Source organism: Amblyomma mixtum, chromosome 3, assembly GCF_055824585.1.
Source record: "Amblyomma mixtum isolate Tamu chromosome 3, ASM5582458v1, whole genome shotgun sequence".
Lineage (NCBI taxonomy): Eukaryota > Metazoa > Arthropoda > Arachnida > Ixodida > Ixodidae > Amblyomma > Amblyomma mixtum.
In genome coordinates, this window is record NC_143014.1 from 199,455,401 (window position 1) to 199,469,394 (window position 13,994).

At 46.4% G+C, this 13,994-nt stretch overlaps 1 protein-coding gene across 1 annotated transcript in view; it reads right to left on the reverse strand.

The window, feature by feature from the left end:
• Positions 1 to 13,994, reverse strand: part of LOC149353264 (nose resistant to fluoxetine protein 6-like) — an 84,720-nt gene that overhangs the window by 44,282 nt on the left and 26,444 nt on the right. The window contains exons 2-4 of the mRNA XM_089577305.1: positions 4,123 to 4,358; positions 2,467 to 2,575; positions 1,436 to 1,526 (exon numbers count right to left, since the gene is read on the reverse strand). Coding sequence (XP_089433431.1) covers positions 1,436 to 1,526; positions 2,467 to 2,575; positions 4,123 to 4,358 — 436 coding nt within the window. The remainder of the gene's footprint in view (positions 1 to 1,435; positions 1,527 to 2,466; positions 2,576 to 4,122; positions 4,359 to 13,994) is intronic.

Below are 13,994 nucleotides of genomic sequence, written 5' to 3' on the forward strand. Positions count from 1 at the left end.
TATCATGGAATTGAAGTTTGGAATATGCACGTGGTGGCACGGCCGTCTAAGCAGTAGCCTGTAAAATGACAGAACACATGAATGCCCGCTTAAAGCAGCCTGCGGTGATCGAAGAATTCCCGCGGAAAGAGCTCCCAGTTACCGATATGCAACGTCGAATGGAAGCTTGCGTTGGCTTTAACATTGCCAAGCACTGCTGCGTTAGCACCTGTTGGGACGTTAGCCTGACTGTGCACGCTAACTGCCCAGCCACGTACAGTCTGAAATACACCGCAGGGGACGCCTCGTCTCCACTCCGAAGTTCGTGGCACGCGTGGAGAAAGTGATACCTGGGGCCACCGTGTTATGCAGAAGATTATCGCAGACGTTGTTGGCATTCGTTCGGAACAGCGGATCACGTCATCAGCGACGGACTTGGCTTCAAGTAAGTGTTGTCCATGCGGACCCTCTATTATATCATTGCAGGAGGTCAGCCACAGACTCGCTATTATGATCCAGTGACTAATAGGCATTTTACAGAGTACGGGAATATATGTTACGGTAACCATCTTTTGGAACTATGACGGTGTTGCGCTGGTTTAATTTATGAAATGCGGTGCCATTACAATCTTAGCGCAGTGCGCGCAGACACTACGCATTTCGTGCCCGTCTGAGTAGGATTCGTCCGCAGGAAGATAAATTTATTCAACAAGAAAACGCTCAGCGCCACTCAAACTGGGAGACCAACCCGCACTGGAGATAATGCAGTTTTACGTTGTCTTGCGCCGCCCACCGTATACAGCCCAGACCTGCCGCCATCGCACTTCCGGTTGTTTATCACAACGAAGAAGCCTGAATGGTACGCGCTTCCCGTTCAGTGAAGAGGTCTCCCGTGTAGTGCGCCGTAGGTGCCATCAAAAGCTGCGTTCGTGTATTTCTACGACGGCACGCTGAGGGAAAAAGTGTGCTCCTGAGAAAGGGGACACCTAAAACTGTCATTTGAGTGCAACGTCGTCCAAATTCCATCAATTAATAAAAATTACAGTCCAGGAGGCAGACATTATTGAACACCCCTCACCCTCCTACCTACGGTTGATCCTCATCCGATGTGCGGAGTATAGCTTGGTTTCCGAAGCATCTTTCATTGGCACACAGATATCGATGCCTTCATTCAAGTTCAATGCTTTGCTGTTCTGTGAATATCAGCGGTCCATTTTCCTTATGCCGAATCCCTTACAGCACTGTCTTTACCATCTAAGAATGAAATCTCACTAGCAGTTACAAGTAGCCTTGAGTGCGGTCGGCAATCTGTTAAAACCATGTGCCTTGCGGCATGCTTAGACGGGCCACAGAAACGTAGTAACACCGTCACAAGCTCGGCACGAGGTAGTATCAAATCGAACTCGTGTGTAGCAATGAAAAGAGAGAAGCCGTAACTGGTCGGCTGGAAGCTTACATGACGGTGATCTGTATGGCAGACAGAGGCTTGTTTTCTTCTCTCTGGATGCACTCGGTCACCTCAGCTTTCATGTCCATGTGTTTCACGGCTGCATGCAGGAGGCAAGAGCACGAAGAAACAATGCATAAAACTCACCTCACATTTTCACAGAGCAAGATAGCTGCTGCCGCTTCGAGAATGTCCATATCACGCTATTCGCGAGCATTGTGGCAGCAATCTGCCCTGCTATGCAATGTAATGCAGGTCGTCGCGCCGCGTGAATGATGCCCTGTGAGCGTAGGTTATTGCTGCTCGGACGGCATGCACCAAAGCTGAGTTCCCTCCAATAAGATACCACCTGGAAACGATGCCTGATAAAGAAATTCGCCTACAATACCCACGACACTCAAGAAGCGTCTTCCCGAATATTATGAACACGTTGCTTTCGAGCAGAGAAATATGCTTGGGTAGGCGGTCGCCATCACGCGCTTGTAGTCACCAGTCTTGGTTACCACGCCTGCATAGCTACAGTTGAATGGCTTATTTGAAGCAACATCATGTAGCCCGAGTTTCGAAAACACGTAATGAAGTCACTTCAATCTATCTGACCTGCTTATAGATAGTTGCCCAGAATCAGTGCAGTATTGCGTGTGTATTTATTAATGCAATTCATGTATTTATTATGCGATATCCACATCTAAGCTATTTCGCGATCTCTTCATCGTTGACATGGCAGGTTAGCTTACTTCACTTACTTTTGTAACGTATTAGGCAGAACAAACAGGAAATTTTAAATAATAGCAGTTGCATTATTAGCGTCATTATCAGCTATGACGATGAAGAAAAATGGTGTTATAAAAGGGACCTAACAGGGTAATAAAAGCAACACAACATTGGTCAGAGGCCAATGTACACAGAATTTGCATTTGTTTCAGAAAGAATATACTCATCATATCCGTAGACGGGTAATGCTAAGAGCGTCAGCAAACGTAGGTTTATGAGCTCTGCGTCTTTTCAAACGATCTAATAAGATAAGTTCGTGTACTTACTGTATTTCACCATTCTTTCGATGTCGTCGCTGGAGCACGTTGAAGGAACGCAAAGACCCACTCGAAAGATCACATGATTTCCCGGAATGCGTAGAGCGTTTTTCAGCATCTGCACGCGAGAAGCGAATGCCACACTACTTGTCTGAGGGGAAAGTTTTACTGGTGAATACCTAATACAATAACTGTCACGTGCACTTATCTTTATAATTCAAAATAAAGTTCTGATGTGCTGATCCAGGGACTATGCTCTAAAAGGGTAGTGACAGGTTGAAACCGCGATTTACTGTAAAAAGGAACTCAACATGACCGGTAAGCAGCGTTGTGGAGGCCCATGCAATAGTTTCGCAATATAAAGAAGCATTGCGAAAGTATTCCACAGGTGCTTTTTACACGTCCGCAGAAGTATGAGTGGCAGGACACTTTCTATTTCACCCTTGCGGGAGAGCAACTTCTGCTGCCTAGTTTAAATCCTTGTCTTCTGGTCACTGAACACGTTTAGGCACTGAGCAGTCACACTTGTAAGGACCTATAGCTGATGCGTGAGCGTATGAACGCGCCCACAGATAAAGCGTCTGTTTCCTTCATGACGACCCTAACTAACGCAACCCGGCCGGCAGTGTACAAAATGATAACTAAGTCACCTGGAAAACTTGTGCGAACTGGGCGACATTATTCTAGGGAAGAAGCTGTCAGCAGTCGGTACAGACATTGCACATACACGATAGGCATAAATGCTTCAGTAACGCGATTACACTTGGCATCAAAATTCTACGTGCTACTGGAACAACAACACAAAAAATGAGACATTTTACCCCACTCCAATAAAAATAAGGTTTGGTTTGGTTTATGGGGTTTAACGTCCCAAAGCGACTCAGGCTATGAGAGACGCCGTAGTGAAGGGCTCCGGAAATGTCGACCACCTGGGGTTCTTTAAGGTGCACTGACATCGCACAGTACATGGGCCTCCAGAATTTCGCCTCCATCGAAATTCGACCGCCGCGCCCGAGATAGAACCCGCGTCTTTCGGGTCAGCAGTCAAGCACCATAACCACTGAGCCACCATGGCGGCTAATAAAAAAAAATAAAAATAAATGACAGCAATAACTGATAGATATACCATAGCCCAAATCTATTACCACGAATGCACCCTCTCCTAGGTTTACGTTGACGACATGACCACAGGTGGTGCGATGTCAAAAAACGCCCAGTGCCCAACCCACATATCCCCTATAGTGCAGGCCCACCTGGGTGGCGTTGTCCTAGGCAGTGGGCGAATTTTGTTACAGCGTACTACGACACCGACAGCGGCACCAATGCCGTCTTCACCGGGAAACGTTCTTCATAAAAATTTCTCTGTACCAAAAAAAAGTGTAGTAGGTTTGTGGCCAAATACTTTGAATGGTAAGTGCGTTGAGGAGATCGCAGCCAGCGCTGTGTTCCTGAATTAAGAGAACAACTCTCGATGCCAGAAATGTAATAAAGCTTTTTCTTTCTGTATTCCTTGCAGGCCTTTCTTTGTATCTATCTATGTTGCGCTTTATGCAGACGTAGATAGACTGCTCTGGTCGATCGCGTTGAATTTCCTCTTCTTCCGTCTCTCTCTCTCTCTCTCTCGCTTTGTTGCCACTGCTCGATGGATTGTTGGGCAGCACTCACGGCTGTCTTGGGCAGAAACGAGGCCAGCTCCGTGTAAGCCTGCGAGTCGTTGTGGAAGAGGTCCCGGAGAGTGAACTTGGGCGCCACCTGGGCGGTGCAGTAGCGGCCCCGGAAGAGGAGCCGCGAACTGTCCTGCTCGTCCCACACGACCGTGTCCAGGCACTCGTCGAAGGCTCCCACAAAGGCCAACGTGCCCTCCAGAAGGCCGTCCGCGGGCTTGCCGGAGGCATCCACCACTGCACGCCAGAAACATTTTAGTACATTCTGACACAAAAAAGTTCCACGGTAGCCAGAGAGCAGAGAAGGTGTAAATATTGATAGCACAAAATGAACAGGGCGTGGGAGGGAAGCCTCAGCCCGCTGATGCTGCGACGAGAGGCAGTAATATTCAAATCTTATGTGAAGAAGGACGAGGACGGCATAGAGACGTCGAACACGGACGCTAAGAGGAGTACTCTCGGCAACAGGACTTGTCTTCATGTGGCCCAGACAAAGACATGTCTTCTCGTCGAAATGTTTGTGAGCGGCCGAGGCTTCCCTCTCGCCCTTCACTTTTCACAAAAGAAGAGGGTGTTTGTGCGTGAGAACTCGCAAAGACGATGTCTCGTTTGATTGATTGATTGATTGATTGATTGATTGATTGATTGATTGATTGATTGATTGATCGATCGATCGATCGATCGATCGATTGATTGATCGACACTGACTGCATCGCGGGTCGTCAAACCGAACGCCTTACATCAGCCGGCTGGCTGTCTAAATAGCTGTCCAGAAGAATTGTCCAGCTCTAATGCAGAAACTTTTGCAGTCTCAGAGCAGCTGAAAACGCCAAGATGAGATCTGCTTGATGCGTTCGCCATAAAGCAATGCCGCAAAAGTGTTTTTGCGGCGTTGAGAGCGGAACTCTTGGATGCAATTTTTTTATGTAAATGAGGAGGCATTACGTAAGACACGAATCACTGAATTCTTGGATAATTGCCGAGGTCATGGAAATCCGGCATAAATGTGTGGAGGCCGGAACAGACACTTCGACTGTCATCTTTAGGCTCGTGCTCCTCGAGTACGGAAATTTCATTCAAGTAATCACAGCCCACCTCATTTTAGTTTCGAATGAGCCTGCAAGGAACGCAGCACCTTTGTTAAAATGCAAACATATGAGGAGTGAGGAGGTTAGAACAGAGCATGCAAGAGAAAATATGATTTTTAGGAACTCTTCACACAAACAAGTCTTTTCGTTTGCATTCGGCCAGGAAGAGGTGAATACGAGAATTATCACTAGAAAAAAACAACAGAAAATGTAGGTCCGAATAATATGGGCACATGCAATGTTAGAGAGCGTTACATGCAGGTGGTCGCTTCTCCCAGTAAACACTAAAAGACGCGCCACTGTTTCGATGTCTTTCTGCGCCCACAAAGTGCGCATCTATGGGACTACCTCTGTATTCGGAAGCGTTTCGCCACTGAGCCATCGTAAACGAGGCTAGCGGACTACAGACCGACGCATGTGGACCGGAAATTCTTTTTTTCGCGTACTGGTGGACGTGCATACAGTTTTCAACGCGAAAGAGTGCGTCGCATGGGAACGAAGAGTAAAATTGCCTGCCGTAATACGCGAAAAACCACCGAAAAGTTTCCTTGGCAATCACAAAGGCCGCCGTAGTAAAGAGGATGCTGAAAAGCTGCTTATATGTTGGTTGGCCCAAGCTAAACAAAGATATCAAATTAACTACTGCAGCCAGAAGAGCATTGCAGTAAAATTTGAACGACAATCCTAACATTCTAAAACCCTCGCGATTAAAAAAAATTCAACCGTTGGACACGACACATGGATTTCGCCGAACATCTAGATAGCAGATTTTATCGGAAGGTAGCGAATCCACGCTCTTAGCATTTGAAAGTGAAGTCAGTGGAGACTTCAGCAAAAGCAAAAGCCCCAGACACGCTATAGATTATTTTCGCCACTTTCGAGATTCAGCGCATCTTGTTGGCCGACAACACAGTAAACTTTACACCCGACTAAATGGCGGAATTTGTCGAAATAAAAGCGGTCCTGCACTGCAAGTATGCCGTATACAATCCTCCCATGAAGAGGCAAGCTGAACACATGGTAGCGGACGTGAAAAAAAAAAAAATTGGCAGTGGTTTAGCTCTGGTTAAACCTGGAGGATTGCGAAAGCAACGAGGAGAGAGAGAGAGAGGCAATGGAGAGCACGCGACAGCGGCGACGGCCCCGGCATGCTAGTGATCGCCCGGTGTGGTGGTGATGGTGGTGGTGGTGGTGTGAAGTACAAGCGGCACTAGCGTTACAGTGGCCGCTGGTCTTATGGAACAGTGGGAGAGGCACAATCATTTAAATCAGTAACCTAGGTGTAAAGTGCGGAATATTAGTATTTCGTGTGGGGGACACTATAAGGCATGTGTAGTACTGGGTATCCTCCGCAGTGGAGGGCAGGAAGCGCATCCGGGCAGACAATGCATGGAGTGTGTGTGCTGGGATGTGGTTGGTGTGCGAGCTTGCGTGTGACGGAATACAGAGCCCTCTTCGAGTGTAAAGTCGGGAAGAACAGGATGGAGAATCGCAGTAATCATTCGCAGATTTTGAAGGATAAGAGAATTTTATTTGTGCAGACAACGTTCGCCTCGAGAGAAATATTAGGTCATCCTGAAGGGCAAAATGCTGACGTCATTCTTCACTGATCACAGGTCGATCATTGTCACAATGTTGTGAGGAAAAGTGCCCTCCCTCAAAGGCGATGTGAAAATAATTGCGAACAACGATATCATTTTGCACCGTCTAGTAATTCTCCGTCGTTAAGTAAAATCCTGCATACTCTGGTAGCAAGCCTATCACTGATATTTATTTATTAAAATCAAAATCATAAGCGAAGTCATGCGTATGCAGAAGTTTCTAGCAACAATGCAAATTAAAGCCGTCACTGTCGTTAATCTTAAGAGATAGAGCTAATCTCCCATAATATTTCATTATTTCCCAGTCACGCGCAGGTAAATGATTGAAAAGAAAAAAAAAAACGCGTTAAGCGATATAAGCGCAGAAGGACTGATGCCTGAATTATCAGCGGCGAGAACTTCATCGAAATTTTAACGGTGATTCGGGAGGGCACCTAGCTATCCACTTTAGCAAGTTCAGCCCTCAGTACAAGATACAAACATGTGTGGTGATCAGGAAAAGTAAAAACTAGCTCAAAGTCACATATTCATGCATGGTGATAGCAGAATCTTCAAATCGGATTGAACATTCCAGTACGAATGCTTAAAAAAAGACGAAACTGGCACATAATTATGTGTCTCCTGGCAAAAACTTCATTATTTAGAAAAAGGAAGGAGATCGACGGAAGGAGATTACGGAAGGTGATCGACAGAAAGCGCAAGAACATAAGCATTTTTTTTTTCAATCATTCGAGGCAAGTATTGCCGTCCGCAGCTAGAAGTAAATGAAAGCCCCTTGAACTGAACGGCGTGCGAGCGAGAAGGCAGTAAGCGGACAGCCCGCTGTTCGATGCGACACATATGGCAAAACTATCGAGAACGTCAATAGATGGCGTTTGAAAAGATACATTGATTATGCAGTACTATGAAAGTTAATACGGTTGTTGCCAGTTTGAAAAAGGGAACAAGGTTGAAATCGAAATCCAAATTCTCGATGCCATTTATCACGTCAGTGGAGAAAATATAGTGCGATAGACGAAAAAAAATCAAATTTGAAAGTAACAATTCTATATGTGCTCCCTTATTCGGCCGTAGACATGTACCCGATGGTGCTAATAAACAATTCTCTAATCAAACACAAACAAGAAATGAGAGATTCGCTTTTAAGATCTCAGATATTTGCAAACCACGAGGTGTTTTGGAGGCACAGAAAATATCTGTGCGTAATGGACTGAGTCCACGTGTCGTCGACGGGACTATTTATAAAAGGAAATCGGCGCAAATGAGAAAGGTTCGAGGTACGGGATGAATTTCAGCGCGCGGACTGGTGTTCAAAAATGGTTGTATGCATTTGATAAAGCCGTTTAGTCAGTTAGCTTTTAGTCAGAAATCATAAATTACCGAGGAAGTGGATATGACACAAGGCGGAGAAGACGGTTCCGGGTTAATTTTAGCTACGTTGCTATCTCGCTCACGAGCTGCAAAACATCACTGTACGAGTGTTTTCGCGCTTCGTCATCATCGAAATGCGACATCCTAAGCTGGGGTCGTACTTGTGAACTAGTGCTCATAGTCAGATGCCATAGCCATAGGTGACCACTGTGGGCGTTAGTTTTGTCTCTCTTTCTCCCTCTGTGTGTGTGTGTGCTTGCGTGCGTGCGTGCGTGTGTGTGTGTTATTTTTCTCAAAATACTTTTCGTCATGTCATCGTTGTGGCGTACACAACTTGACGTAGTCTCATTGGAGGCCGACTTCTGCATCTGACACCCAGACAGAAGGCATTTCACAGTTTCCATGTTGTGAATAACATATCCAATCTACCTGCTTGCTCTTTCTTTCTTTGACTTTTGTTTTTTTTATCCGGTTCTCCAACTGCCGCCCGCGCGGATGCCGCCTCGTCGTTCGCCGCGTTCTTTTTCTGGCTCAAGGAGCGCTGTTGACACAGCAGCAGCAGCAACAGGAGCAGCGACGGCGTTTCTCACATCCTCTGTCGCTCGCCTCGTCCCACGGATTTCCTGGTTCGAAAGCGCTCCATCTCCTCGCGTCGGGGAGTAGTAGCCGGCACCCGACGCCCATCCGTGGTACATATACGCATCTCGGAGCAGCCCTGTGCTGCAGCAGTTAGCGTATGTCCGCCTGACGAGCAGGCCTCGTCATGCATGCCGGAGCGGCGTCCGCGCTGCGCGAGTTTGTTTATAGCTCCTCATTCACTCCGATGAGGTGGGTGACGGCTTGACGGCTCTGGGCGTCGCGGAAGCGTCTATATATAAAATCATAAACCGGTATGTACTTACTCTTCCATGAATTTCGATTTCACTCTGTGTCGTGTACTTTGTCACCGGAGCCCGCGTGATTGAATACGTGGCGGCTGGTGTCGTGACACTGTTTTGCTCTGGATGTTTTGAAACTTGACCAGCCTGCTCACGATGAGACTTACTCAAATGCTCATGGCTTTCATGTCCTCTTTTAGTTCCTATTTATCTCAATTTAAAAAGGGGAGCAAGGATGTCGCAGAGTCTTGAGTTAATGTCCAGTGATCTATTGCATTTCAGGCTGTTTCCTTGAGAGTCCTGAAATAATTTTACCGGCATTCTGATAACTGCTAGCTGCTATATCTGTAATTCACTATTATTTTTGTTCATTGAACTATTAGTTTTCAATGCGTTCTACGCCCCTTCTAAATCCTTGGAACGCTCTTTTTGTTTCTGTCCTTTTATACATTCATACTTCGGTGCAACTGTGGCTACAGGTGCCCTACGTAAACCCAACGCACCACATGTATTTTGCTCAGTACAGCACACATTCTTAGCAAGCACGTTCATTCGCATAGTGGATCATTTAAAGGAACACACAGCGAATAAAAGCAATAAATAAGTACTAAGGTAACGCTTTCTTTTGCACTGAAGTATTTAGCGAATGGAAAACTAATTGCAGGGCAAAATCTCATTTATCCACTCTTGGCAACGTAATGACGTTCAATATACCATTTTAAGTGTGATCACAGCGCAAAACGCATCATTATATTTACTTTTCTCTCAGACTAAATGTGGGCCACACCAGAAGCTCTTCTGAACAGGTAACAGAAACATTACATGACAAGGGCGCGCTGTACAGTGCTGTGTATATTCACGTACACGCAACCAGAGCTGCACACTGGGAACAACGAAATCATAAAGCGGCCGCGGACGCTGCCATTTAGCCTTTCCTCGCCCGCTTTCAGGCCTCTGCTTTTTGTTCATGGGACACCTGTGCTGTATGCTTCCAGCAGAATGCCACGAACCTTAACGAGGCACCTGAGTGTCTCCACATCAGAAGCGAGAAAACACCAAGCTAGAATAATGAGAGGTCAGCTCGAACTTCATTTTCTGGGTAAGAAGCTTCGGTCGGCATAGCTTTCGACTTTTCTCTCAGACTAAATGTGGGCCACACCAGAAGCTCTTTTGAACAGGTAACAGAAACATTACATGACAAGGGCGCGCTGTACAGTGCTGTGTATATTCACGTACACGCAACCAGAGCTGCACACTGGGAACAACGAAATCATAAAGCGGCCGCGGACGCTGCCATTTAGCCTTTCCTCGCCCGCTTTCAGGCCTCTGCTTTTTGTTCATGGGACACCTGTGCTGTATGCTTCCAGCAGAATGCCACGAACCTTAACGAGGCACCTGAGTGTCTCCACATCAGAAGCGAGAAAACACCAAGCTAAAATAATGAGAGGTCAGCTCGAACTTCATTTTCTGTGTAAGAAGCTTCGGTCGGCATAGCTTTTGAAATAACAAAACAGCCGCAATCTACATACAAATAGGCATCATGCTGCCGGGCGCTTTGCAAAAGCTTTTTTTAGAGCCCTTATCAAACCTAACAGTTGACGCACTGAGGGCACATCTCCGACACATATCCCGGCTTCCCTCTCACCATCATGCCAGTCTTCCTATTACCAGGCCGCGCGCATTGTTTACAGTCATCATTGATGCACATCGCGCCATTCTGCCCTCCCAGTTTACACTCGCCTCTGGACCGTCCTCGCCACTTTGGAGCCTGCACAATCCCCGTGTGCTTCTTTCAATACCTGGAATCTGGAAGAAGATCGACTTATCGCCGATAGAACAAGTCACTCTTGAATATTCCCATGAGCACCATGCAAAACCGGGTGCACTACTACACCGACGGCTCAGTGAACGCTATCAGTTCTTCGTGCTCCGTGGTCAACCCCGCAAAGACTACAGAAATTATAGTTAGGATATCTCACCTGACTTCTTCGACGGGTGCAGAACTCACCGCTCTTCGTGTCGCCATTGAAAACATCAATCAGCAGCGCCCTCATCAGTGGTCTATTTTCACCGATTCCAAAGCTGCCCTCCAAGGCTTACAAGCTGCTCTTTGCCGTGGAGCCCATGAACAAGTGATCACGGAAATTCCACAACTACATCACTCTGCCATCAATAAAAGACATGACATTATCTGCCAATGGCTACCGAGGCACAGCGGCGTAGCAGGCAGTCACCGTGCGGATGAGGTCGCGCGAATTGCTCACCACGACGGCGATTTTGTGTCCATTCCCATTTCGAGATCAGACGCAGCGGGCAGGCTTCACGCACTTGCGCGGGACATCACGCTTGCCGCGTGGAATTCTGGCCAATTTTCCAATTCACGCTTAAAAGGAGATTGGGGAACTGTACGGCAGAGCAAAACAGTATTTTCATAGGTGTGCACAGGTCATTCCATAAGAAGGGGCCAAAGTTCATGGTAGTGCCCATTCATGCTTTCTGAGTAGCAGGGAACAATACGGCAAATCCCCCCCCCCCCCTCTTCCCTATGTCTATTGGGGGGGGGGGGGGGTAAAATTCTCTCTTCACAGGACAGTCAGGATAATTTGAATACCCTTGCGAGGAGTGGACAGGGATAAAGGGACAAACATCGGATAAAATGATGCTCAGTTGCAATGACATTCACGATCCCTGCACAAAGAAGACCGCAACATGCAGGAGCAAGGGCCGCAGCACCCAGCTCAGGCCGCCGGTTGCAACGCTTGTAATATGGTGACCGCTATGCGAAAGGCCGAAGGGAGCGACGCCTGCATGGGTGACATTGCAAAGCTCGCTTTCTCCTCACTGCTCACAAGGGAGCGCTAGAAACACTAAATTGCTTACCCATGTACGGTTTGCCGCCGCTTCAAGTACTGGAACGCTCCATGCTCATGGTTAGTTTCTATTATTCCTCTCTGCCATCAGAGAGCTTAGCTTGGTCGGAAGGATTCGTGCGAAGGACCAAAGAAAATGGAGAGGAATCCGTCCTTACTTTTGCAGAATTTTTTTTAACCTGCCATTTTGTCAACGGAGACCATATTCAGGAACTTTCTCCTGCTTTTGTGCGCCAGAACAAATTCTTCTCGCGATAAGTACGAATGCTCGCAACTGAAATAACAAGTGTAAAGTAATTAAAGCACAAGAAAGAAAGGAAACTACACAGACAGAAGGAAGGAAGTAAAATAGAGGGAAACAAAGAAAGTGAGAAAGGAAGGAAATAAAAGGAGAAAAGAAATAAGAGAGAAAGTAAAAGAAAGCAAGCAAGCAGAAAAGGCGAGAAGAAATAAGGAAGAAAAGAAAGAAAGGAAGAAAATAAAACTAAGAGAAAGAGACAAAAGAAGGAAAGAAAGGAAAATAAAGGAAATGAAGGAAAGGAAGGAGAAAATGCGGAAAGCAAGAAGGAAAGAAAGAGAAGGAGGGAAGATAGGAAGAGAAATAGAAAAAGAAAAGTTAAAAGAAAAAACATGGAGGGAGAGAGAGAGAGAGAGAGAGAAGAAAGGAAGGAAAGAAAAATAAAGAAAGGAAAAGGAAGGACAAGACTGAAATAAGAAAAGAAAGGAGAAAACATAGAAAGAAAGAAGGAAAGAAAGGAAGAGAAAGAAAAACAAAAAGGAAGAGAAGCAAAGAATGACAGAAAGAGAAAAGTACAGAAGGAAAGAGAGAAAAAATTAAGTAAAAGAGAGAGATGAGCAAGGAAGAGGAAGGAAAAGACACAAAGAAAAGCAGAGAGAAAGAAATTAAGAGGAAAAGAAATAAAGAAAGATTAGAAAGAATAAGGAAGAAAAGAAAAAGAGCGAAAGGCTGGAACCAAACTCGCACGTGCATCGACGGGTTGCAATTTGAGTGGCTCAGGAAGAGAAAGAAAAACAAAAAGGAAGAGAAGCAAAGAATGACAGAAAGAGAAAAGTACAGAAGGAAAGAGAGAAAAAATTAAGTAAAAGAGAGAGATGAGCAAGGAAGAGGAAGGAAAAGACACAAAGAAAGGCAGAGAGAAAGAAATTAAGAGGAAAAGAAATAAAGAAAGATTAGAAAGAATAAGGAAGAAAAGAAAAAGAGCGAAAGGCTGGAACCAAACTCGCACGTGCATCGACGGGTTCCAATTTGAGTGGCTCATACACCCGGACATACACCTCCTGAATCTGTGGGCTCTTCGTCGCCAGGCCGATCATTATGCTTCTCGCAACCCTGAAGACCCCTTGGCTCTTCCCTCTCTTCACCGCGCTACCGCCCGAGCGCGGCGTTATGCAAAGCAACTAAACAGGAAACGCTGGGCTGCATGGTGTGCCCGCCTGTCCTCTACGCAGGGCAATCGACATCTTTGGAGAGTGTTTCACGCCATGGAGCGCCCTTCTCAGGTTGCAGATTACACTGAAAGCATTCGCCTCGCGCTGAATGTGGACGAAGATACATTTGCACAACAAGCGGCCCATCAGTTTTTTCCACACCATGACTGCACCCCTACATCTCTTCCAGTCTTATCGGTTACAGAGCCTTCCGATGAGGTTACTTCTGATCTAACTATGGCAGAATTGCTAGCCTCCATTGAACGCCTCAAGACTACCACTTCTCCCGGGCACGACGGCGTACCAAACACTTTATTCCGTAACTTGGATGGGTCTGCTTTGCAAACCCTACTGGATACTTTCAACCAAGTGTGGCGTTCTGGTGTCATCCCTGGAGGGTGGAAGCATTCTATTGTGGTCCCAATACCCAAGTCAGGTCAGCCTCCAGTATCTCTTTCGGCCCTTCGTCCAATTTCTCTCACGCCTACCATCTGCAAGCTTTACGAAAGCATTCTCGCCGCACGCTTGTCGTGGTGGCTAGAATCACACGATTGTTACCCAGATTCCCAAATAGGTTTCCGTCCCCGATTTGGAACGGAGGATGGTCTTGCTACTT